The sequence below is a fragment of the Aspergillus sclerotioniger genome (genome assembly GCF_003184525.1).
Source record: "Aspergillus sclerotioniger CBS 115572 chromosome Unknown BO94scaffold_27, whole genome shotgun sequence".
Taxonomy (NCBI): Eukaryota; Fungi; Ascomycota; class Eurotiomycetes; order Eurotiales; family Aspergillaceae; genus Aspergillus; species Aspergillus sclerotioniger.
Genome location: NW_020291017.1, coordinates 160705 through 185590, shown reverse-complemented (window position 1 = coordinate 185590; position 24886 = coordinate 160705). Strand labels below are relative to the sequence as shown.

General features: G+C 51.8%; 9 protein-coding genes across 9 annotated transcripts; 5 read left to right on the top strand and 4 right to left on the bottom strand.

The window, feature by feature from the left end:
• Positions 1 to 97: 97 nt before the first annotated feature.
• Positions 98 to 2006, bottom strand: rpt4 (proteasome regulatory particle base subunit RPT4). Its single transcript, XM_025612455.1, has 4 exons — positions 1644 to 2006; positions 1175 to 1561; positions 658 to 1114; positions 98 to 571 (listed from the first exon to the last, which is right to left on the bottom strand). Exons 1-4 carry the CDS (start codon positions 1858 to 1860, stop codon positions 451 to 453), a joined length of 1182 nt encoding a protein of 393 aa, XP_025464202.1. The 5' UTR covers positions 1861 to 2006; the 3' UTR covers positions 98 to 450.
• A 1309-nt stretch (positions 2007 to 3315) lies between these two features.
• aspf22 (enolase acuN) lies at positions 3316 to 5037 on the top strand. The gene is made up of 4 exons (XM_025612454.1): positions 3316 to 3556; positions 3620 to 3959; positions 4012 to 4452; positions 4516 to 5037. Exons 1-4 carry the CDS (start codon positions 3541 to 3543, stop codon positions 4868 to 4870), a joined length of 1152 nt encoding a protein of 383 aa, XP_025464201.1. The 5' UTR covers positions 3316 to 3540; the 3' UTR covers positions 4871 to 5037.
• Positions 5038 to 5156: 119 nt separating this feature from the next.
• Positions 5157 to 5402, top strand: BO94DRAFT_538256 (uncharacterized protein). The gene has a single exon (XM_025612453.1). The coding sequence runs from the start codon at positions 5178 to 5180 to the stop codon at positions 5394 to 5396; it is 219 nt and encodes a 72-aa protein (XP_025464200.1). The 5' UTR covers positions 5157 to 5177; the 3' UTR covers positions 5397 to 5402.
• On the top strand, positions 5284 to 6945 carry BO94DRAFT_538253 (eukaryotic translation initiation factor 3 subunit J). Its single transcript, XM_025612452.1, has 3 exons — positions 5284 to 5430; positions 5526 to 5605; positions 5744 to 6945. Exons 1-3 carry the CDS (start codon positions 5412 to 5414, stop codon positions 6452 to 6454), a joined length of 810 nt encoding a protein of 269 aa, XP_025464199.1. The 5' UTR covers positions 5284 to 5411; the 3' UTR covers positions 6455 to 6945.
• Positions 6946 to 8950, bottom strand: BO94DRAFT_538252 (14-3-3 adaptor artA-like protein). Its single transcript, XM_025612451.1, has 6 exons — positions 8809 to 8950; positions 8621 to 8628; positions 8425 to 8553; positions 7994 to 8363; positions 7839 to 7926; positions 6946 to 7777 (listed from the first exon to the last, which is right to left on the bottom strand). The coding sequence occupies exons 3-6, from the start codon at positions 8507 to 8509 to the stop codon at positions 7421 to 7423; spliced, it is 900 nt and encodes a 299-aa protein (XP_025464198.1). The 5' UTR covers positions 8510 to 8553; positions 8621 to 8628; positions 8809 to 8950; the 3' UTR covers positions 6946 to 7420.
• Positions 8951 to 10679: 1729 nt separating this feature from the next.
• On the top strand, positions 10680 to 14466 carry BO94DRAFT_538249 (calcium-transporting ATPase). The gene is made up of 5 exons (XM_025612450.1): positions 10680 to 11270; positions 11334 to 11491; positions 11560 to 13875; positions 13928 to 14250; positions 14309 to 14466. Exons 1-5 carry the CDS (start codon positions 11153 to 11155, stop codon positions 14418 to 14420), a joined length of 3027 nt encoding a protein of 1008 aa, XP_025464197.1. The 5' UTR covers positions 10680 to 11152; the 3' UTR covers positions 14421 to 14466.
• Positions 14467 to 15297: 831 nt separating this feature from the next.
• BO94DRAFT_538245 (putative l-fucose permease) lies at positions 15298 to 17712 on the top strand. Its single transcript, XM_025612449.1, has 6 exons — positions 15298 to 15595; positions 15656 to 15756; positions 15817 to 16034; positions 16110 to 16454; positions 16519 to 16749; positions 16862 to 17712. Exons 1-6 carry the CDS (start codon positions 15461 to 15463, stop codon positions 17233 to 17235), a joined length of 1404 nt encoding a protein of 467 aa, XP_025464196.1. The 5' UTR covers positions 15298 to 15460; the 3' UTR covers positions 17236 to 17712.
• Positions 17713 to 18179: 467 nt separating this feature from the next.
• Positions 18180 to 21108, bottom strand: BO94DRAFT_588705 (non-specific serine/threonine protein kinase; the record flags this gene model as incomplete). Its single annotated transcript, XM_025615901.1, has 5 exons — positions 18180 to 20398; positions 20454 to 20601; positions 20661 to 20778; positions 20839 to 20867; positions 21055 to 21108. 5 exons carry the CDS (start codon positions 21106 to 21108, stop codon positions 18180 to 18182), a joined length of 2568 nt encoding a protein of 855 aa, XP_025464195.1.
• Positions 21109 to 22723: 1615 nt separating this feature from the next.
• Positions 22724 to 24859, bottom strand: cdc43 (protein geranylgeranyltransferase type I subunit CDC43). Its single transcript, XM_025610215.1, has 5 exons — positions 24072 to 24859; positions 23965 to 24010; positions 23531 to 23895; positions 23362 to 23470; positions 22724 to 23301 (listed from the first exon to the last, which is right to left on the bottom strand). Exons 1-5 carry the CDS (start codon positions 24666 to 24668, stop codon positions 23159 to 23161), a joined length of 1260 nt encoding a protein of 419 aa, XP_025464194.1. The 5' UTR covers positions 24669 to 24859; the 3' UTR covers positions 22724 to 23158.
• Between the last annotated feature and the right edge of the window lie 27 nt (positions 24860 to 24886).

Genomic DNA, 24886 nt, shown 5'->3' with positions numbered 1-24886 from the left:
ACGCGTGTAAACCCATGGGGTGCTTAGCTCACGCTGTCCTCACTGCCCTGCCCAGCCCAGCCCATCCCATGGATGCCGATCCCTGGCCTCGGCCTTGGCGTCAATGTGGCGCAAGAGGTTTATCCAGCTCGCTGGTCCGGTCTTAGATAGTTCAGGTGTTATGAGTGATGCAGGGCCGTCAATGAAGCTTGAACTCAGCTCTATCCGAAGATGCACAAAACATTTACCCGGTCAGGGTCCCATGCCAGGGTCCATGCACCGTCTTCCTAGTATGTGGGGAAGCCTCCTTCAATTGGCCTCAAACTCATAGACCTTACGTATGGACGAGCATTATTGATGCAGTGTTTGTGTACATTAGATGGGCATAGGCAGATGGGCTTGATGTGGTAAAGACATGGAAGAATAGCTTTCCAGATCACGGCTAATTCTCAAGTATTCAATCGTGGGAAACTACAACTTCGTGTACTCCAGCTTGCCCTCCAGTTTCTTCGCCTCAGCCACCTTGCGGACTGCTCTGTTAAAGTCATCTTGGTTGACAGCGTCACGGTAATCCTTGATGGCAAATAGACCGCTGTCTCCATGTTAGTTATCAATCATCATGTGCAATCAGAGAATCAAGGGGGAAAGTGTAAAGTAAAGAAGAGAAAAGAGACATACGCTTCTGTGACGACATTGCGAAGATCAGCACCGTTGAGTCCGTCGCTCATCTTGACCACACTTTCAAAGTCTATCTCGCCATCCAGTTGAACGGTGCTGGAGTGAATCTTCAAGATCTCCAGACGACCGACTTCGTTGGGCAGAGGGATCTCGATCTTCCGGTCGAGACGACCGGCCCGCAGAAGAGCAGGGTCAAGCGTGTCGGGTCGATTCGTAGCCATGATGATCTTCGTCTTCCCCAGGTAATCAAAACCATCCAGCTGATTGAGAAGCTCCATCAGCGTCCGCTGGATTTCTCGGTCCGCAGAGGTACCCTCGGAGAAACGTCTTCCACCGATAGCGTCGATTTCGTCCATGAAGATGATACATGGCTCGTGCTCTTTGGCGTATCCGAACATCTCTCTTATTAATCGTGCGGATTCACCGATGTACTTGTCAACGATAGCAGATGAGACAACTGGGAAACAGTCAGCAACACTGGCCTATCTAATCCCATGCCAAACTTGAACATGCATACCTTTCAAGAAGTTGGTCTCCATTGAGCTTGCCACTGCTCGTGCCAACAATGTCTTTCCCGTACCAGGAGGACCGTAGAGCAACACACCCTTGGGCGGCTTAATGCCCACTCTCTGGAAAAGCTCGGGATTCTTGAGCGGCAACTCGATCACCTCTCGGAGCTCGCGGATCTGTTCGTTCAGACCACCAATGCCTGCAAAGTTGACCTGGCCCGGGTCTTCCAGCGACATGTTGTATACCAACGGATCAACCTCTCTTGGAAGCATCCGCATTATAGTAAGTGTGGTCATATCGAGGGCAACACGGGTTCCCTGCTTTAGTTTGGATTTATCGACCTTCGAGCGGCAACCGACGACATATCGGGGACCAGATGATGCCTTGACAATGACTGATTTAGGTCAGCCATCGCACCGCCAAAAGAAGCACCTTTTCTTAAATGTAACACTGGTGAGGTTTGAGAATATACATACATCTCTCCTCGTCCAGCTGCTTCAACACTTCTCCGATGATCTGGCCGACACTTTGCAGGGCCTTGATGTTTTCTTCGGAGATATCGAACTCCCTTTGCAGATCTTTGATGCCCATACGAAGGGACTTGAGCTTAGATTCCCATTCACGGAGCTCGAGCAGACTCCTCTTGTAATCTTCGAGCGCCTGCTCTCTCTCCGGATCGCTGGCGCCGTTCATGATGTTAAGGCAATCAGGGAGACCGAAAAGTGAACCGGAGTTGGAAGTATCCCCAGGGCTTTGAAAGTATGTTATGATAGCCCGGCAGTGTAGAGGTGTAGAGGGGTCGATAAGGGGATAGGTTGGTTGATGGTATCTGGTCTTACTGCCCCCAGCTCGGAGAGCTGTCGAGGAGCTCACAGCAGCCACCGGGTAATCGCGATCACATGACCCTGATGCATGACAATGACATAATCACGTGTATTAGCTATCTACTGCCTGGAAGATCAGGCTGAAAGATTGGTAGCCGCAGTATCTATTATCCGGAAGTGGCTCAGGCATCAAGGTGTCGAATGACAGCCGACATTTTCGAGATTACGCAATGGAAGCTTCCAGGCCAGAAGAGATGATGTTTCCCCATTGGGGGGCAACACTCAATAATGCATGTTGGAATATTTTGTCACACGATGCACCTACCAGACTAATTGGTCATGGGTTCTGCGGCTAGATGGGACAGGAAGGGGGGGGGGGTAGACCCTAGATAGATCGAGATGGAGGGGTTATGTGGCCGACCTACAGATGGCATTTGGGATGCCTGTCACCGGCATCATACATTATTAGATAGCCGTGGCCCAGGACGGGAACTACACAGGACTACAGGAGGGCAACCCCGTCCTCAGTAGCAACACCCGCCTTACCCCGAGGGAATGCGGAAGATCTCGCTGGGGAGCGTCGCAGCAGACGCAGCTTCAGCCAGCGAGAGCAGCGAGAGCAGCGACAGTTGCTGGCAGCCCCACCATTCCCTTGGAAAGATTCGGAGGACGAGACCGTGAGCTTTCCGGGGGCAGGCCTTGGGCTAGATTACAAGAACCAGGTCTTCCTTGTTGTTTATTATTATCATTGACTACCTACTTCTTCTCCTTCTGTGCCATTGACATTGAACATACTTGTCAAGCCTTTAGATACTTACCTAGTACAGTTCCCTTCCCAAAGGACCTGTAAGTGAGTCTTCCCAACAACAGTCTTCTTCCCCCCCCCCAAAGCTGCGAGTCATGACCCCGCCATCATCCCACCGTTCACCCCTCCGTCCCTCCATCCCTCCGTCCCTCCATTCATCCATTCCCTGTCTCATCGCCATCCTTGGTATCCTCACATCATAAGGTCAGCAGCACCCATGCGATTGATCCACTCTGATTTGCACCGGGAGGATTGATCATCATTGGAAACGGCTGTGCCGAGTCTGGTTCATTAATTGATCGGACCTCTCCACCTTCCACCCCTCTCCGTCACCCATCAGCCATCCGCTCATTCTTTTTGGGTCCTCGGTGAACACACACCACTTCCCCCCGCTGCTAGTGCACACCGAACAGCAGTCCAGAGCCTTTTCCGTTTCTCTCCCTGTTTTTCTTATATCTGGGCCCTGCTCTTCCTCCGCCGTCTTCGTTCTCTCTCCAGTTTACTGATCCATACTCCTAGCCCTTCATCATGCCTATCTCCAAGATCCACGCCCGCTCCGTCTACGACTCCCGCGGTAACCCTACCGTTGAGGTTGACGTTGTCACCGAGACTGGTCTTCACCGTGCTATTGTCCCCTCCGGTGCTTCCACTGGTTAGTGGTCCGCCCATTCTTTCCATCCGAAATGCTGACAATCGGGTCCAGGCCAGCACGAGGCTCACGAGCTCCGCGATGGTGACAAGACCATGTGGGGTGGCAAGGGTAAGTCTAGTACATACTTCACCGTACAGCCAATAGTATAGCTAACACCAATCTCCTGATTAGGTGTCCTGAAGGCCGTCAAGAACGTCAACGAGAACATTGCCCCTGCTGTCATCAAGGAGAACCTCGATGTTAAGGACCAGTCCAAGGTTGATGAGTTCCTCAACAAGCTTGATGGAACTGCCAACAAGTCCAACCTCGGCGCCAACGCCATCCTCGGTGTCAGTTTGGCCATTGCCAAGGCCGGTGCTGCTGAGAAGGGCATCCCTCTCTACGCTCACATCTCCGACCTTGCCGGTACCAAGAAACCCTACGTTCTTCCCGTTCCCTTCCAAAACGTCCTGAACGGTGGTTCCCACGCCGGTGGCCGCCTGGCTTTCCAGGAATTCATGATCGTCCCCAAGTAAGTTGCTACTGCCGTGCAGGCCATAACTCATTCGACTGACCTTGTGAAGCACTGCCACCTCCTTCTCTGAGGGTCTCCGCCAGGGTGCTGAGGTCTACCAGAAGCTCAAGGCCCTCGCCAAGAAGAAGTACGGCCAGTCCGCTGGCAACGTCGGTGACGAGGGTGGTGTCGCCCCCGATATTCAGACTGCTGAGGAGGCTCTCGACCTGATCACCGAGTCTATCGAGCAGGCCGGTTACACTGGCAAGATCAGCATTGCCATGGATGTTGCCTCCAGCGAGTTCTACAAGACTGACGCCAAGAAGTACGACCTTGACTTCAAGAACCCTGACAGCGACCCCTCCAAGTGGCTCACCTACGAGCAGCTGGCCGACCTCTACAAGTCTCTTGCCAGCAAGTACCCCATTGTCAGCATCGAGGACCCCTTTGCCGAGGATGACTGGGAGGCCTGGAGCTACTTCTACAAGACCTCTGACTTCCAGATTGTTGGGTACGTACTATTCTTTAGGACGCCATCTACCAGCTTGCCCGAGGCTAATTGAAATCTTTATAGTGATGACCTGACCGTCACCAACCCCCTGCGTATCAAGAAGGCCATCGAGCTCAAGTCTTGCAACGCTCTCCTTCTCAAGGTTAACCAGATCGGTACCCTTACCGAGTCCATCCAGGCTGCCAAGGACTCCTACGCCGACGGCTGGGGTGTCATGGTGTCCCACCGCTCCGGTGAGACTGAGGATGTCACCATTGCCGACATCGCTGTCGGTCTGCGCTCTGGCCAGATCAAGACCGGTGCTCCTGCCCGTTCCGAGCGTCTGGCTAAGCTGAACCAGATCCTCCGTATCGAGGAGGAGCTCGGTGACAACGCCGTCTACGCCGGTGACAAGTTCCGCACCGCTGTTAACCTGTAAATGCAGCCATCAACCGTATAATGTCGCCAGTGGGCCCTAGCGATCCCCACTGGCCCTTCCGCGCGGCTGCATATCGCATCGTTGGATGGAAACTAAACGGCGAAAACATCAGAGATGATGAAGATTTATGATGACGAATTGAATAGGCCAGTTAAATGAACTTAGTGGCACATAATGAAAATTTTTTTCACTTCAAGAATGCATCGCTCCATTGTTCCATTGATTGTTCCGAAATAGCCCCCTCGCCCTGAGCCATGGTAAGCCACCCGAGTCGGGCCAGGTCAAGACCGGACCGGCGGCCATAGTAATGACTACGAGGGAAAATATTGGGCATCAGCAATCCCACCCGCACGTGACCGCGCCGCCATGCCCCACGCGATCAGCCACTCGTTCGTTCAAAATCCCTCCTTCAGCAAGTGCCTCGTCGTTCACCCCAGTTCCTCTGCCTGGAACCGACGCTTATCCCCGACTTGCCTACCAGCCACGCAAGACACTTCCCAGCTTGTCATTTTCGCCCAAAACTTGACGACTTTTGCCCGTCATGGCTCCTTCAAAGTGGGGTAAGTCCGACTGGATTTTTGTGCCCTTACCCGCCATAGAACATACATACGTCGCAGGATAACAGGCACGGTCAACAATACTGACAGCTCGGCAGATGAAGAAGAGGAGGAGAGTGTCTCTCCCCCTCCTATTGCCCCCCGCCGCAAGTTCGATGACGAGGAGGAGGAGGAGGACGTGAGTTACTATCCCCCTCCCCTTTTTGCCTTTCATCTTTGGGGGGTTTCCCTCTTTCTGCAGGGACCCCCGAATCCCCTTCTTCTCGCTTCTAGGGCAAAGTAAGGGATATTATCACCAGATGACTGACTAGACTAGGTCCTCGACTCTTGGGATGCTGCCGAAGATTCCGAAGTAGAGCGCGAAAAGGCCGCGAAGGCCGCGGAGGCCAAGGCCAAGGCCGAGGCTGAAGCCGCCGCAAACAAGAAGAGCAAGGCACAGCGGATACAGGAACACAAGGCCACGCGGAAGGCCCAGGCCGATGCCGACTCTGACGAGGACAGCGATGAGGACGAGGCCGAGCGGAGAGCCCGTCTCCGTAAGACAGAGAAGGATTCCGACCTTAAGCACGCCGAGGACCTCTTCGGCGATATCGATATGAACCGCATGCGCAACCGTACCGCCGCCCCCAAGGCCGTTGTCATCAGTGACTCGGCGGACCCGACGCAAGCCATCGATCTGTCAGCCATGCCTCTCTTCAAGCCTGCCACCAAGGATCAGTTCACCCGCGTGACTACAACTCTGATTCCTTTGTTGACCACCCAGTCGAAGAAGCCCCAATTTGCTCTGTGGGCACAGGAGTTCGTTAAGCAGCTCGTCAAGGACCTGCCCAGTGGTGATGTCAAGAAGATCGCCTCCTCCTTGACCACCCTCAGCAATGAGAAGATGAAGGAGGAGCGTGCGGCCGATAAGGGCAACAAGAAGACCAAGGCGGCCAAGACCAAGGTCTCCCTGGTCACCTCTAGAGAGAACAGGATTGAAACCAACTCTTACGATGATGATGGGTTGGATGACGATGACTTCATGTGATCTTGTTAAAACTGGATCTTCACTTACAATATTCCTTTCCCTCCTAGCTTCATTTACTCCTATATCCTTTTACATATCTCGTCTTTGTTAGACCGATTTGGACATGATCTTAACATGTCCGTCAGTTTCTATCTATATCTTCTTGTCTCTTTTCTTTTTTTGGTTGTATATCCGTCATAAATTATCCCTCTTTTCGTCCTAATTCTTCGGTAGCACATATTAATCCACCGCATTTAAAGAGCTTCGTCAAGCGCATGTAAAGGGCTACTAAAGGGCTCCGTTGAGCGCTCCTAAAGGCCTTCATCAAGCGCTACTAAAGGGCTCCGTTTAGAGACTGTCTTGGTTAAAATTGCTCATTTATCATTTTCGGGATAGGTGGTGACGGTGCTGTAGCTACTATCTATAGTGTGCTCCACTATTGTATGAGGAATGCTAGGGGGTGGGGGGGCGCAATGTATCAAATTGCCGGGGTTATGGATATGTAGGCAAAGCGACAAAAGCGATTTGAGATTGGCATCGGACCAGGATCTAGCAGTCAAGACACCAATGAATCAATTCCCGCTAAGCACGGGTTCATCTTGGGATTGAGAGAACTGGCTACTTGGATTTGAGATATTGTGAAGCTTGAGGCTCTTAACACGTACGAGCGAAACAGCAAGAGGAATCGGAAAAAGGGGCGGGGGGTGAATAAGAAATTGAAATAAGACACTGTATCTTGCTGGGGTGTGAATAAAGAGAGAATAAAAGAGAGGTAAATTCCACTCAGCCCCTTTCCTTCGCTCTCCAAATATCAAACTCCGCCGGTCGACCCACAGGATCCCGAACAAGTGGAAGATATGTGCCGGTCCAAACCCCTCACGCAGCTAAAACAGACCTTCATAAGCACTTCCAGGGAGTAGTCACACGCGCGAACTGGCACGTCGAGGATACTACTGTTTTTGATACACAAGAACACTAACCATCCCTCTAGGACTCGGGGGCAGTAGGCTTAGCCTCTTCACCCTTGTCCTCGGGGGCGGCAGCGGCCTCCTCCTCGGGCTTGTCTTCCTTGGGGGCGGCGCCCTCGGCGTCATTGCCATCGGAAGAGGTCCACAGAGTAAGGTTATCGCGGAGGAGTTGCATGATCAAAGTGCTGTCACGGTAGCTCTCCTCAGAAAGCGAGTCCAGCTCCGCAATGGCGTCATCGAAAGCCTGCTTGGCAAGGTGGCAGGCACGATCGGGGGAGTTCAGGATCTCATAGTAAAAGACGGAGAAGTTCAAAGCGAGACCCAGGCGGATGGGGTGGGTGGGAGTAAGGTCAGTCTGGGCGACATCGGTAGCGTTCTGTCACAACTCGTTAGGGAAGATCCATGGATCTAAGAGACAATCCTTTTAAAGAGCGTACCTTGTAGGCCTCGTGAGCGGCGGTGGCAGCGACCTTGCGCTTGTTGCCAGAGGCGAACTCGGCGAGGTAGCGGTGGTAGTCACCCTTCCTATATATCGAACAATCGTCAGCCACTGTACTTTACACGCTCATCCTCATTTAGAGCCAAGACTCACATCTTGTAGTAGAAGACCTTAGACTCGCCAGTCTCGGCCTTGGGGATGAGGGACTCGTCCAGGACATCGAGGACATCCTGGCAGACCCTCTCGAGTTCAGTCTCGATCTTCTGGCGGTAGTCACGGATGATCGAAACGTGCTGCTCAGAGCCCTTGGATTCCTCCTTCTGCTCAATGGAGGAGATGATACGCCACGAGGCACGGCGGGTACCGACCACATTCTTATAGGCAACGGAGAGAAGGTTACGCTCATCGACGGAAAGCTCGCCTCCGATCTGATGCGGGGTTAGTCTGACCCACGGGTAAAAGGGGGTTACGGAAAAGGGGTTATCGTCAGAGGGAGGCAAGGGGTTCATACGTTGGCGACTTCCTGTCAAATAGTTAGCGATTATGCTTTTCCAGTGTCCAGGGGCTGACAAGCGGCTACTGACCTTCATGTACGTGACCATCTCTGTAGGTGGTAGAGATCAGCATGTGAAGCCAATACGGCAGACTAATAAGCAGGCATCTTACCATCGTAGCGCTCAGCCTGCTCGCAGAGCCGGGCAAGGAACGTCTTGCTGGAGAAGGGTAAGATGTCAGTGTTGCTGTCGTCGGTCACTGGTCGAGATGGGTCTGGATCCTTACTTCTCACGCTGCAAGTAAAGGGGGAGAAACAGTTAGCAGAGTCCAGACTGATCGCAACGCAGCAGAGGCACAGCAAGAGGCAACGTAGTAATAGGGATACACGCGGTCAAGCTTTAGACAGCCATGACTGGACAGACGCCAGGAGGAGCCGCCATAGCAGAGAGGGGTCAGGCTGGGGGACAACATACCTCAGAAGTCATACTAGGCAATGTATTGCAGATAAGGGGATTGGGGAAGAAGGTGGGTGATCTGGAAGACGGTGGTGGAGAGAGAATAGAGGTGCAGAATACCGAAGTAGAGCACGAGACCACGGAGAACGGGATGAAAAGAGGATGGGAATCACGAGAGGTTTGGCAGATGTGATCCTCCAGCAACGAGTGATGGACGGTGAAGGTGACGACCAGCCAGCTTTAGCGAGAAGCGGGCGCCTCGCCTGTTTGTGATGTTTGCTCTTGAAGCCTCAGGCAGCATAATGGTGAGTCAGCACGCCGGTCACCTGTTCTTGCTGGTCACTGGACCCTGACGTAATCCAGTAATATCAATTCCTTTATGGTTCTAGTGGAAGGATCATCTTATTTCCTGGGTATCAAGTGAGTACCCAGATAGCGATGCTGCATACGGAATATCGTTCGAGCGAGTAGGTAAATCTGGAAGAAGGAACAGTAGATAAGTCACTAGAACTGGGACTGGACCTGGCAAGTGGCAACCAGGTATAAGGCATGGACGCAAACAAGGAAAATTGAGGGCGGCTAATGATAGCAGTTCATGTGGTAGACAGATCATACTGATTGCCTCGTCAATGGACCACCATGCTCCCGCTCACCTGGACCAACAAGTATATCTCAGATTCTCAGGTCCCCTGCCTCTTTTGAATTGGCGGAGTTGGTCCTGTTCTACCCGTTTTTCTGCACAGCACTCCACAGCACAGCCGGTGAAGATGTTAAACGTCCTGCGTCTCCCCCCCAAACGGGCTTGAGCTATCCTCCGTATCTCCGATGATCGTCTGTCCAGAACCCACGAGACTTAAATGTTGAGAGCCCGACAAATGACAAGTTCGCTGATTATTGTCCGGTGAGAAGGGGCGATTCAACTGCCCTCTTTGGGAGTCTTTGTATGTGATTGAGCTTCTGGCCACGCAATCAAGGACTACTTAACGCGTTTCCCCGAATTACTGGTACACCTAGCGCTGGATTTAGCCGGGGACGAGAGCAGGCTCCAGAGTCCAGAGGAACCAAACTACTACCCTCAATGACAGTGTGGATGGGCCCTCTGCCCTACAGGGCGTCTACACGGTAGAAGGTCCTGACTAAAGAGAAACAGTGGTGTGGATGGCAGGGAAATCGATGGGCTTGTTTAGGACATGCGCTTCGGGCCCGACACCCAGACAAGAGGCAGAAGACAAATCAGATTCCACGACCGAAGAGGGCCTCCACCAGTGTTATGCAGCACTTTCCTGTCCGAGCCTCCGAGGAGAGAGACCCCGCCAAACGAGCCAGGATGACCTGCGAATGATATCGGACCGTCGGACGAGTGGTTTAGTTTGAACCTTGGGGCAACCAGAAGGCATCCTCATTTTCGCGGTGGAGTGTACGGTATCGTTATAACCGAGCGGTGGGTTTTCGGTTGCAGAGTGATGGAGATAACGCTGGGGGAACGAATGGATACGTAGGATTCTTATTAAGTACTATTAAGAAGGCTGTGCTCGTTGAGCGAGGGCGACCCTTCCTCTTTTTGTTTTTTTATTTTTTATTTTTTATTTTTTTTTTATTTTCCTCATTCCTCCCCCCCTTTTTTTTTTCTGGAAAATGATTTTGTTTTGCCAGCCTATTATCTCATAAACTGTAGTTACTACTACTTACATACTTACCTCAGTCGATATTAAATCTACAGATGAGTCCTCGTAGAACTGGGACTCCAGTACGGAGTAGAGACGGCGTGCAGCGCCCGGACTCGAAGCACGGTCATGGTACGGTTCAGCCCTGTCGAACTGGTACCGGCAAATCTGGCGCAGCGACGGGGACCGATGGACCCAGAGTCCCAGACACCGCAAAAGAGAACACGTTGAGTGCCTGACAAAACCACCTCTGGTTCACGGTTCCCGAACCCCAGAGGCAAAATCCCTGGCCCATCATTCGGTCCTGGTATGGTATGGGATATCTATTATTCATTATTTAAAAATCATTCAATTCGCCATCCTGCTTCAACCTACGGCCCCTGTGAATACCGAGTTTCCCCTTCCCCGTGCGTGGTGGACGGTATCTATTGGGATTCCCTTGCAACTGTTCTCTCGCCCGCCGTTTCGTATCTTGTCCACTTCTCTCTCCTACTCTTCTAGATCCTTCCCAGCTGCGGACTAGGGGACTAACCACTGGCTGGCTGATTACAGTACCACTCACTCACTAGGTCCCAAGCTTCCGGCCACTTGGCGTTCATGTCTTGATCTAGGTTATATCCCCGATTCCTTCCTTCTTTTCCTTTCCCCCTTCTTGTTGTTCCCGGTCCTGGCCACCTTTCGCTTTCTCGGGGTCCAACATGGAGCACTCCTACCTCTCTTCCCCAGCTGAAGTGCTGGACCATTTTGGTGTCAAAGAAAGCTCTGGTCTGTCGCAAGGCCAGGTTTCTCAATCAAGACAAAAGCATGGGCCTAATGGTATGTTGAACCCCTTTCGAAGTAAGATTGCAGGCACTGACCCAGCCGTTCGAACGCCCATAGCCCTTGCGGAAGAACCACCGACTCCTCTCTGGCAGCTCGTATTGGAGCAATTCAAAGACCAACTGGTCCTGATCTTGCTGGGCTCGGCTGCCGTATCCTTTGTTTTGGCGCTTTTCGAAGAAGGAGATGACTGGTCTGCTTTCGTTGACCCTGTTGTGGTATGGACCTGGAAGCTTTCCGTTCGGCGTTTTGAGCAGAGACGCTAACGAATGCTGTTACATCATAGATCCTGACCATTCTTATTCTCAATGCCGTGGTTGGTGTCACCCAAGAGAGCAATGCTGAGAAGGCCATTGCTGCTCTCCAGGAATACTCTGCAAATGAAGCGACTGTTGTCCGCGATGGTACTACTCAGCGTGTCAAGGCTGAGGATCTTGTCCCCGGAGATATTGTAAATGTCGCGGTTGGAGACCGTGTTCCAGCTGACTGCAGGTTACTTGCCATCCACAGCAACAGCTTCCGGGTTGATCAAGCGATTCTGACTGGTGAGAGTGAGAGTGTGAGCAAGGACGTCCGTACTGTTCATGACAAGCAGGCCGTCAAGCAGGATCAAACCAACATGCTTTTTTCGGGTACCACAGTTGTCAATGGACACGCAACGGCTATTGTAGTCTTGACCGGTGGATCGACTGCCATTGGTGATATCCACGAGAGCATCACGTCACAGATCTCGGAGCCGACCCCACTGAAACAGAAGCTTGATGATTTTGGAGACATGTTGGCCAAGGTGATCACTGTCATTTGCATTCTGGTGTGGGTCATCAACATCGAGCATTTCAATGATCCATCTCATGGTGGCTGGACTAAGGGAGCTATTTACTATCTCAAGATCGCAGTCTCTTTGGGCGTAGCAGCCATTCCTGAGGGTCTGGCTGTCGTTATCACCACTTGTCTCGCTCTCGGTACCCGCAAGATGGCCCAGAAGAATGCCGTGGTTCGTTCGCTTCCCTCCGTCGAGACTCTGGGTAGTTGCAGCGTGATTTGCTCCGACAAGACGGGAACCTTGACCACCAACCAAATGAGCGCGGAAAAGATCGTGTATCTGAACCAGTCTGGTGATGGTGTAGAGGAGATTAACATTGAAGGCACCACTTTTGCACCCCAAGGCAAACTCTCGCGCGGCGGAAAGGAACTGCAGGATATTGCTGTCTTCTCGGCCACCGTTCGACAGATGGCTGAGGTCATGGCTCGCTGCAACAGCGCAACTCTAGCCCACGATGCAAAGAACAGCTCGTTCTCTTGTATCGGCGAACCTACCGAAGGTGCTCTGCGTGTCTTGGTCGAAAAGATTGGAACTGATGATGCTGCTACTAATGCGAAGTTGTTCCGCCAGCCCGCCTCTCAGCGACTTCACGCTGCAAGTGCGTACTTTGAAGCTCGCCTGCCATTGAAAGCAACGTATGAATTTTCACGTGATCGAAAGAGCATGTCCGTCCTTATCGGCACCGAGAAGGAACAAAGGCTACTCGTCAAGGGCGCTCCAGAGTCTATTTTGGAACGTTGCTCTCACGTTCTCCTGGGGGCTGACGGAAGGCGGGTATCTCTCACTAAGAATCATCTAGACCGGCTGTCTGCTGAGGTTGTGGAATGCGGTAGTCACGGTCTTCGTGTGATGGCTCTGGCTAGTGTGGACAGTGTCGGTAACAACCCTCTCCTTCACAATGCTCAAACATCAAAGGACTACGCTCAGTTGGAACAAAACATGACTCTTATCGGTCTTGTCGCGATGCTTGATCCTCCCCGGGTTGAGGTTGCCGCTTCGATTAAGAAATGTCGCGAGGCTGGTATTCGGGTTATCGTTATCACTGGAGACAATCAAAACACCGCCGAGTCAGTTTGTCGTCAAATTGGTGTCTTCCACGAAGGCGAGGATCTCAAAGGAAAGAGTCTTACTGGAAGGGAGTTCGATGGTCTCTCGAATGAGGAGAAGCTCGAGGCGGCTAAGATCGTGTCTTTGATTTCACGCACTGAGCCTAGTCACAAGTCCAAGCTGGTCGACATACTCCAATCTCAGGGCCATGTGGTCGCCATGACTGGTGATGGTGTAAACGATGCACCGGCCCTGAAGAAGTCGGATATTGGTGTGGCCATGGGAACAGGAACCGACGTTGCTAAGCTGGCCGCTGATATGGTTCTGGCCGACGATAATTTTGCAACCATTACTTTGGCTGTAGAAGAGGGACGTTCGATCTATAGCAACACCCAGCAGTTCATCCGCTACCTTATCTCTTCGAACATTGGTGAGGTCGTATCGATCTTCTTGACCGCCGCCTTGGGCATGCCGGAAGCTTTAATTCCTGTGCAACTTCTCTGGGTCAACCTTGTTACCGATGGTTTGCCTGCCACCGCTCTTTCCTTCAACCCCCCGGACCATGATGTGATGAGACGCGCACCCAGGAAACGCGACGAGCCTCTAGTCGGCGGTTGGCTACTGTTCAGGTACATGGTGATAGGCACATATGTTGGTGTGGCTACTGTTTTCGGCTACGTTTGGTGGTTTGTGTACAACCCCGAGGGCCCTCAGATTTCTTTCTGGCAACTGGTAAGTAGCGATCGCCCTTGAGACTATTGCAGTGGTGCTAATAACCGTGCAGTCTCATTTCCACAAGTGCTCCTCTCAGTTCCCTGAGATTGGTTGCGAGATGTTCTCGAATGACATGTCGCGCTCCGCGTCTACTGTGTCTCTTTCGATTCTGGTTGTTATTGAGATGCTGAACGCCATGAATGCTCTCTCGTCCAGCGAATCTCTCCTTACATTTGCCCTCTGGAACAACCCGATGCTTGTCTTTGCCATCATCCTTTCGATGGCATTGCACTTCGCGATCTTGTATGTCCCGTTCTTGCAAGGTCTGTTCTCGATCTTGCCTTTGGACTGGATGGAGTGGAAGGCCGTGGTGGCCATCAGTGCCCCAGTTGTGTAAGTCAACCTGCCGAGTGCATTCTTTGAACCATTACGTGACTGACCAGACAACTAGGCTCATCGATGAGGTTCTCAAGTGGGCGGAGCGTCGTCTGTACAATAACATCCCAGCACGTTCGACCGTCGAATATCAGAATGGAGTGGTGGGGAAGCCCAAGAGGGCATAGATTTGGGCAATGAAGTGACGATTCGATTTTCAGGAGGGGAGGGGGGGGGGGGATGTTGATGATAGAATATAGATACCGGCCCTCCAACTCTGTTATGTTTGGTTTTCTGCTGTTGGGTGGTTGATCACATGTACGTAGCATGTTGGATGTTCTGATGGTATAAGAACAACGAAGAGACGAATTGTGTCTGTATCCAGTTCCTTGACCCGCCGGGGCTGTAAGTCACGTTGTTCGGTCTCCGTAACCCGCGGACGGAGGAGTCCTGAATCCTTGCGGCCACGAGTCACTCGCGACAGTTAAGCTAACCTCCAGGGTTCAATTTGACATCAGTCGGGGACGGTCCAAGGACCGATTGGTCCGCGACGGCTCCCATGCAGGGTCTTCTATCCCGCTTTTGGGCCCGAAGAGTGGGCAGCAACGATGTCGCATTCCGATGCCTCGGCTCGACTCTATACGAGTTATTTGGTTTTAGCCTGATTGTCACAGGTTCGGAGAAAGGGAGGCAAAAACAGATTGGAATGGAGGCTGAATGGGTAAGTTGAAAAGCCCCCCTAGCGTTTGCACTGTCTGGTTTAGGCCTAGATCTTACAAGGGCCAACACGTCGATGCGGGGAAGGAAGGTCACGAAAGGTGTTGACGGGTCAAGATTGCCACACTTTACGAAGAATGTTCCGCTGACTGGGCTGGTTCCGAATGGTCAAAGATTGCCTGCGCTTCGGATCATCCATAATGATGGATTCTGGACGGTGATGTTTACCACGGAGTGCCGGGATTTGTGGGGGAAAATCCGGGGATGGCTTCCTACTGCCCGCCTTCCTGCCTGGCTGAGGAGGGGTTCCAGTTGTGCTTCGAGGCGTCTAGTCCGGATTGATGCCAAGGAATGTGTTCACATGGCTCGAGGGGATGCCCTCATGGTGGGTATCTGGGCTCTCGCTCTTACCTTTCGAGTCTTTCCGGCTCATTCATTTCCTGCTTGATTGACGTTCTTCTGCCGCAGTGACATTCATCCTCCTCATCTTGTCTCCTTTTCATCCCACAGAATGGGGCTCTTCCTCTTCCTCAAAAAACGGTCTGGGTTCCGGGTTGACAATAGCAGGACTACATCTGCAGCCACGCTGACTCTACGCCAAAGCCTGTGGCCCCTGACCCTGGTTACCATACTCTTCTTTCTATGGGTAATCTATCCGCCAGCAAAGACCCTGGTCCAATCAACTGGCTAAGTCGGATTTTCACAGGGCTTCGCCTACGGCCTGCTAGATACCCTGAACAAGCATTTCCAGAATACTTTGAATATCACTCGGACACGCTCTTCAGGACTTCAAGCAGCCTACTTTGGGTCAGGACTTTGCTAGCTTATCCTGTGTCGCATCTTGAGTATCCGATTGATCGTCGCTAGTGCTTATCCCCTTGCCTCCCTCGGATACGCAAACTACATCCTTCGTCACTTCGGGTACAAAACCGCCTTTATCTTCGGTTTGACTTTGTATGGAATCGGTGCCCTCTGTATGTGGCCTGCAGGCCTGAATCGCTCGTTTGGCGGCTTCTGTGCAGCTACCTTTGTAATCGGCTCGGGCCTTGGATCCCTTGAAACCGCTGCCAATCCATATCTTACTGGTGAGTTAACCATCCGTGTCCATTTCCTAAATGGTGTCAGGACGAAATGCCCTCTAACCAGGAATATACCCTCAGTCTGCGGTCCACCAAAGTATGCCGAGATCCGAATCAACCTTGCCCAGGCATTCAATGGCATTGGTACTTGTGTGGCACCAGCTTTAGCATCGTACGTTTTCTTCACATCTACCGAGGACGATGTCAACGCCCTGAAACGAGTACAATGGGTTTATCTTGCCATTGGCATCTTCGTTTTCATCCTCGCCGGTGTCTTCTTCGTTTCCACCATCCCCGAAGTAACCGATGAAGATATGGCGTTCCAGGTTGCTGAAACGCATGTTGGAGAGCAGGAGAAGCCATTCTGGAAACAATACAAGCTGTTCCATGCCACGTTAGCGCAATTCACTTATACTGGTGCCCAGGGTATGTCATTCGCATTCATCAACCTTCGAACCACTCAACATCCTCACTCACTCCTTCTGCATAGTTGCTATCGCAGGTTATTTCATCAACTACGTTGTTGACACCTGGCCCGGTACGACCAGCGCCACGGGCTCCAAATACCTTGCGGGCGCTCAAGGAGCCTTTGCCGTAGGCCGGTTCCTGGGAGCCATCATCATGAAATTTGTGAAGGCGCGCTGGGTATTCCTGGTTTATCTCTCGTGCACCGTAGCCTTCATCGCTGCGTCCATAACACAACACGAGGGAAATGGCATAGGTAGGCTTCCCCCTTCCCCTTTCTCTCTTTTCGTCAACCATGGTACCAAGACATCGTCAACTCTCCCATTCTTCGAGAATATCACGGCTTACTAACAAGCTTAATTCAACAGCAATGCTCTTCTGCACCCTCTTCTTCGAATCCGTTTGTTTCCCCACCATCGTCGCACTAGGCATCCGCGGCCTTGGTCGTCACTACAAGCGCGGCTCAGGGTTCATTGTTGGAGGCGTCTCCGGCGGTGCCGTGGTGCCTCCGATCCTGGGCCATGTAGCCGATATGCGGAACAGTACGAGGTTCGCAATGATTGTTCCAACCATGTTCATGGTCGTGGCGTGGACGTATGCTATTGCTGTGAACTTTGTGCCTGCATATCTGGATATGGTTGACAAGGTCGGGTCGAGTGATATCGGACTTCAGGAAGATGATGTGACTTCGAAGAATGTCGAAAGTGATGGGAAGGTGTCTCGGGAGCAGCGTTCGAGATAATAGGGAGGGTTGACGGGCTTGTCGACCAGCTATTTAGTAAATCCTTCAACTGCTTGATCGAACATGCTATCTGATTCGCCAGGACATGTGATGATTTTACAGGCTCGGACTAAAGACCAACCGATATACCTCGATGTAGATGGCGGGAAAAGAAGAAGAAAAGACAAAAGCCTAAAGAAATTCGAAAGTCTAGTCTATCGAACAGAATTGGGCATATACAAAACCCGAGGCCGAGAGCGATCCACAACGGACTGCGGATGAATCTAGAATGCATTAGTCACCAGGGATCAATGATTCCTCGTGCCTGACCCAGGAACCAGCCTTGCACGGCACTTCTTCCAACTAAGATCCAGAACATGAGCATGACAACGGCAGCCGTGGGAAGGGGATATCTCTATGAACAAGCAAGGGCACATTAAAAACATTAAGGCAGATGTGAAGGGGTAAATGATAAGTCATTAAATAGGATACACAGAAAGGAATGCAAGGTATGCACGCTCCGATGTCCTGGTAAAAGAAGCGTAGTCTTTCGGGTTCTTCAAGATAAATACGACGAAAGAAAGGAAAGGAGGAATGAAAAGGAAGGAAAACAAGAGGGATGGTATGGTGTACAAAACGCCTTCCAACTCATCATCCCGTCATTATTTTGCGCGACCCATCATGGAAAAGAAAAAGAACAAGAACAAGAACAAGAGAAAATAGAAACAATGTCCAAGGAAATCTAGCTCTTTATAGACGTAAAAGGGGTAGGGGGTATAAATGTAGGAGAAAAGAATGAATCGAACATGCCAACAATGTACTCAGCGAGCCTGTTCTCTATGGCCATTGTTTATTGCCTTTTTGTCTTCCGCTTTCTCAGTTACCCATTCTCAGGGTACGACAACACGAAAACATTTGACATGCCGCATCGAGCCAGCAGGTCTCATTGTTCGTGCTGCACTTCACTAGGATGAATTGGGAGGTGAGTCGAGTTCTGCAGCAGGAGCTAATGTCGGTTTGCGGGTCTGCCCGAGGGAGGAGCCCACCATATGGTCTTCCGAACTCGTGGAGTCGACTGGTGAGCCGGGACCTTCCTCCATGCCTTCGAATGTGTCCACCTCCTCGATATCTTCCTCCTCCATGTCTTCCTCTTCTTCGATAATCTGGCTTTTTCGTGCTCCAGGCCGCGCCACCGCGGGGCCTCCCACACCAGCATCACCATTGGGATACTCTGTGCCCGCTATACTCGACACCATAAGATTGGCAGTGTGGATCATCGGCCCCTTGAAAGCAGATCTTTTACGACGGGCAAAAACAAGACTGGATGAAGGAGAGTAGAGCAGAGGAGCCGGGGCTGCTTCGTTGAACATGTTATTGATCCTTCCATTCCGGTCATCGACGTCACGAAATCCGTTGTGTGTACCACGTACTAGACGAATGTTGCTAGGAAACCGAGCAGAGGCACTTGGTGTTGTGGGGAGGACTTTCACCGACGGATGTGGGGATTTTGAAATTCGACCCGTCGGAGTAGACGCGGATCCAATACTATTCGATGAAACGGACGAGGCTTTAGAATGAGTATGAGTATGATGGATGCTGCGGATGGAGGAAACAGAAGACGAAGTGGACTTGCGACCACGTAAACCTGCGGAAGATCGCCGGTATGAACCTCTTGGAGTGATTGGAGACGGCGATAAAGAATTCCGGTGGTTCTGACTAGTACTCAAGGGACGATGTTGGCGAGGGAATGAATGGCGGTTGTTGGGAAAGGAGGCACTGCTCGGGGCTAGACTGCTAGCGTTGGATGAGCGCTTGATTTGCGTCGGCGTCAACAAGTCGCCTGGGTGCGCAGTAACACCGGATGACGAAGTAGGCTTCTTTCCGGTATCCTGACCCTTTGCAGGACTCAGCTTCTCTGAAAGAAACTTGCGATGTCCTCCTTGTCCGCCAACTGCCTTAGCATGGGGAGACTTGGCTCTCTTTGCGGACTCCACAAACCAGTGTTTCAACGAGGCCAGCTGGCTTATGATCGGATACTGGCGGCGGCCGGGACGGCGCTTGAAGATGCCATTATTATGCTGTGCTAGTTCAGGCTGCGATGCGCTCACATGCAACGTGCTTGGCCGTCGTGCTTGGTCCTTCGGAGGTGGCGGGGGACGCTGTCGGGTAGAGCTGGCAGAGCGAATGGAATCTTTGTCAACAGGGGGCGGGGGTGTACTAGAATCCGGAGACTGCAGGGGAGACGGCTCGGGAAGCATTGGCAGCTCTGGAACGGCAAGTTGAGAGGGAAGGCTTCGCCGATCTCTCCGGCCTCGCTCATGGAGGGGAGCATCTGAGGCGTGTCCCTCTTCATCGACTTCGATGAGGGCGGCCGAGATTTTCTCCAACCGGCTACTTGCTGCACTCAAGCGGCGAATATTCTTGGCCTCCGCTTCGCGCTCACGTCGTTTACGCTCCCTCTTCTGTTCTTTTCGTTGTTCCTTTTCTATCAGTAATGCCCACCATCCAGCGAGCGAATCGCACCGCTGAGAGAGAACACTTTCGACAACCTCGTCGATGTTGACCCCCGCGCTTTTCATGCGTTGCAGCGTGGTTCTCTCTAGAGGCGTCGAAAAAGCGGATGGGCGAGGGATTTTGAGTATCGCCAGTTGTTCCGAGGCATGCTCCGCAAGAAATGGATGGGCGAGGATCTCGTCCAAGCTGGGCCGGATGAGGGGGCGTTTTGACAGCAGAAGATTGATGAGGGCTTTGGCATCATCGGGAAATCTATCGTTGAAAACCGGTTCTTCGGCAAGGATTCGGGCCTTTGTTACTTGATCATCATCCTCGTCGAATGGCAATTCCCCTGCGAGCAAGGCGTACAGAATGATACCCAAGCTCCACACATCCACCTTCTCGCCCGCATATTTTTCACCCTTTAACATTTCGGGTGCGCTATAGCACACTGTCCCACAGAATGTCTGCAAGTAGCTTGCCTTGCCCTCATATTCCCGAGTAAACCCAAAATCACAAAGCTTGACGTTCTCGTGCTTGTCGAGTAGGATGTTCTCTAGCTTTAGGTCCCGATGAACGCATGATTTGCTATGAACATACGCAACGGCCCCCACAAGTTGTGTAAAAATGCTCTTGACCTTGTCTATAGACAACGGACCGTGTCGAAGGAGGTAGTTGTAGAGTTCGTCGCCTTCTTGTGTGTTAATAGTATTCGTCCACATGTGCAGCCGTGTTTCACAACGTACCTGGGCAATACTCGAGTACAAGCCAAACTAGCTTTTCCGTCACAATGACTTCGTAAAGACGGGCAATATGGGGATGAAGGAACTGGCGGTGGTGATGAATCTCGCGTGCCAGATTCCTGTCTTCTTTGCTTGAAGACTTGAGTACGACCTTTGCGCAGTCCAGTTAGACTTGTGGCACGTGAGATTTGGACATTGCGCTTGACGTACCTTGGAGCCATTGGTAAGTTTGTGTGAGGCAAGATATACTTTGCCGAAGGAACCCTTTCCAATCAACCTCCCAAGAGTATAATTTCCTACGGTGCGGAGGTCTTTCGACGAAAACTCCCTGGTAAAAGAACGCTATCAGCATACACCGAAGAGGACGGCGAGATCGGCGGGTGCTTACTCTAGCAATGCATTGTATGATTGGGCAAGCTGTGACGGCGCGCAGAAGTCCGGTCAGTTAAGCAGTCACGCCACATGTAAGGAGTAGGTGCGCCGATTCCGGAAAATATCTCCCAGAGAACATGCAGTGTATATGACTGTGCAGCAGATGGCAGAAGGTAGACCAGGCGCATCATGACACCCTCAATTGGCAACACGAGATAAATCAAGCACACACCTTTTCCTTTTGTTTCTGGGCCTGGACCTCCGCTCTTGTCCTAGGAGGTGGCATGTGTTTAGATTATCTCCGCCTGTCTGGGGGAAGTCCGCGGAGGAGAGATGTGCGCGTCCGTGATTTGTTCTGGATGGTTGTTTTGTGGTATTAAGACGTCTGAGGCGGCCATCCAACGAAGCGAATTATATGAAAGGTGGACCGGAGCCCACAGAGCGCTCTGGTTGTAAGGGGGAGGAATCGGTGTCGAAGGCGATGCGGATGCGGATGAAAAGGAATGAAACGTATCAAGGAGGCAACGACTCGGGACAGCTGTGAGACACGAGTAGATGATGATCGACCGACAAACAAGAGAAGTAATGAGAGGCGGAGAAGCTTGATTGGGGTGTCAGGCACAAGGGAATGTAGGACGGGGTGATTAAATGAGTAGGTGGTAGTAGCTATCTGGTAGCTCGTAGTAGTCGGCAGGTGTGTGGGAAGCTCGGAACCGCAATATCTCGGCGAAGGAACGGAGACAGTAGGGTATCTAGGCAGATAAGGGATGATACACTAAGATGGATAGTAAGTCAAATGCCCATTAGTATGGTTTCAGACAGGTATATGAATTTTTATAACGGCGAACTGCAGGACGAACGGACTCGTGTGATGGAGGACTGAGGGAGGAAGAGGGAAGAGAGAGGAGGGGGGGTTGTGGAAAGGCAAACACATACCAGCCAGACAAACTAAGTCGGTAGATTAGTAGCAGCCAGGGCAGTACTGTTAGGTAGAGGGGCAACCTGGCGGAGATGGAATAAAAACAATTCAGCGGGATGCGATAGGTGTTGGGCAATCAATAGAGCAGCAGCCAAGTCAGCCAGCGAGCAAGCAAGCCTCAGTCTCCAGCCAGCCGACCAGCAAGCAAGCAGGAAGTCGAGGGTAAGGGTGATGGAAGGAACGATGGCAAGAATTTCAATAAGGATAGTCTGGCACCGACGATGGAGTTGGGGACTGACGACAGTCGGCAGGGGCGTGCATGAGCCAGGGGATCAGGCAGAGTCAGGCCAGTCACTCCCTATCTTGGAATAAATGGGGTCCCCCGGGAATTACGAGGAATTAATGAATGAATGAATGAATGAATGAATGTGATGGCGAGGAAGAATGAATGCATGCATGCATGCATGAGAAGGACATTGGTTGCTGTTGCTCCCACTTTCTCACCCCCCCCCCCTTCTCCCCTCATCGAGTCATCCATCCAGCAGAATATTAATACTATACCTACAAGGTAAGTACGTAGTAGGTAGGTAATCCACCGTTTTTGTTTCTATTTTTCTCCAATAGATAGTATTTTCATCGGCCCTCCCCTTCCTGCTTAATTACTCTTAGCCGCCCGCCACTTTTTAGCCGGTGGGAACGTGGGCCGTTTCTGTCATTGCGTTTGGACTCAGCTCCAGTTGCTATGGTTCTTATTACAAGATTTAGATACCAAATCATTCTGATTGCAGGGGATGATTACCGACGCCAAGCTAACCTCCGCTCAATACCCTCAGAGAGAGAAAAAATTAATGCACATAATGGGATCGGACCGATGTCATCGTCCCGGCATTTATTCCCGTTCGAGGCAGAAAGAAGGATTGGTGGATCATCGAGGCAGCCCCTGAATGACTGAATCCCATTCGCTTCCAAGTACTCCGTACTAGCATCGTCATCGCCATCGCCGTCGGTCCGGAGAAAAGAAGACGTGCTCCAGCTCAGCTCGTCGTCCCGAATTACCGACCAAAACCCCTAATTACATAGACCTCGAAATATCTCCCTGATAGGGTCTAGGATTATGACATGCCTCCCTAGTTCCCTCTAGCGGCTGCCCCTTGCCCACGGATGCAGTATGGATATGCCATCCCGTTTCATGAGGCTATCGTTCTTCGTGGGTAAAAAAAAAAAAGAGATCATATGATGACTGCATCACATCACCGACACGCTGGAGATTATCTCGGCTCATCATGGACCATAAGGCTATAACTCGGCCCTTTATATGTATATATCAGGAAGCCAATTTAGCATGGTTGGGGTATATGACAACTCCCATCACACCAAGACTCGACACACCCGAGCTACCCACCGTCCATCCATCGCCCTAAGCCCCTTCCTTCCACCAAGGGAGAGACTGTAAATGTTGCACCGCCCGATGGCTGATACACAGTGCTGGATCAACACTGCTGAGCCCTTCTTCTCCCTGAAACGCGAGTGCGACCATCCCAAAGTAGGAGTGTAGGAGGTCTGCAGTTGCCAGTCAGCCGTAAGTTTCAAGGCAAAGAATCGCGCAATCTTTCTACCAACCTGGTGGCTCGCCTACACCCTTTCCAAACCCGCCGATGATATGCTGTGTTTTTCCGAGGAGATATTGCCGATTTCGAGTGGCATCCACCAAGTCTAGTCTATCCATCATCTACTCGCAAACAACCAGATCAGCACCATCACTCTATCACAACATGCCGTGATCGCTTACATCCAAGGTCGCCAGGTTCCAGAACGAGTAACACGTGTCGGCATACTTGTTACATCGCCCATTAAAGCCTGCGTATCGTAAAGACGCTCCCGTCGGTGGTGGTATAATAGGAAGGTTATCGGGCTCCTCATCTGAGCTGGGCTCCTCGGCGGCCTTCGGCAATCTGTGAACCTCGTCCGCCCCGGGGCTGTTCTCATCATCCGAGTCCTCTGTCCCGCCGAGCTCTGCAGTTTGTCTAGAAACGAGCCAACAAACCAGGGATTCAAATTCTCTCGCACCCGGCGAAAGGACTGATGGCGTTTTCTGATCTTTTGCCAGACGGTTTAGGAAGGATAAAGCGCCCATTGCGCAATATGTATGCCCGGCTGCGAGATATGGTAGGTCAGCTGCCATCCTGTAACAGAGGAATAGGAAATTTCTCGGGCGCAACATACAATGCGCTTCACAAAAGGGCCCCTCTCCCATACCACCATCGTATGCCTGGAAATGCGTCTCAACCACTGTCACGTATCAGAGACAGCATGAAAAGAAATTTGCTTACTTGGCAGGCCTGAACAAATGCCGCCAACTTGTCCACGTTGATATCTTTGATGTCGTCCACATCCTTCCCACCGTTCCCTCTCAGAATATATCGCGTACCTGCTGCAAAGCAGCAAAACCGTAGATCCCCGCCGCCCTCGATCTTCCCTCCTGGACCAAGCACCTCGCCAAAGCTTCCATTACTGCGTTGCATTTGTGGGAGCCATTGTAAACATTCAGTCCGCTTCACCCGTGATAAATCGTCGCCCAGGATGAGCAGGAGCTCTAGTGCAAAAAAGGTCGAAGGTACATTGGCTGGATCCCAGGCTTCGTTCTCTGTCGTCCGATTCTCCGCTCCGAAATCCGTTCCGGTGAATGCTCGAAACCCGCCCGTTGGTATCTGGCAATGGTAGATCCATTCGATGTATCCTTGTCTCTCTTCGGGGGTGGTCTTGCTCAGTAATACGCCTAGCAGGTCCAGACCGGCGACCGTGAAAAAGGCGAGGAGCATGCGATTGGAGTCATTTGAGGTATATAGGCTCGGAAGGAAGGTTTTGAGGCATCGGAGGAAATACTTGATGTGTCGCTCTTTGGTAAAGGTGGCTGCGACGTCGGTCATGATGTCAGTGTCCGCGATAAGAGTGGCCCGTCCAGGATTCTGGCCATATAATCAAGGAGGTTTGTGACAGGCAGAGATGGCGCGGAACGGGAGTGAGCAGTGGCCTCCTCCAAATAAGCTGGCAGGTTGCTTCGCGGGGTGTCGCTAACTCGCTAACTCTTGGGTCTTTCGCATGACGGGCTGCCTTCTCCATCCATCCTTTGGCGGGCGGACTCTAT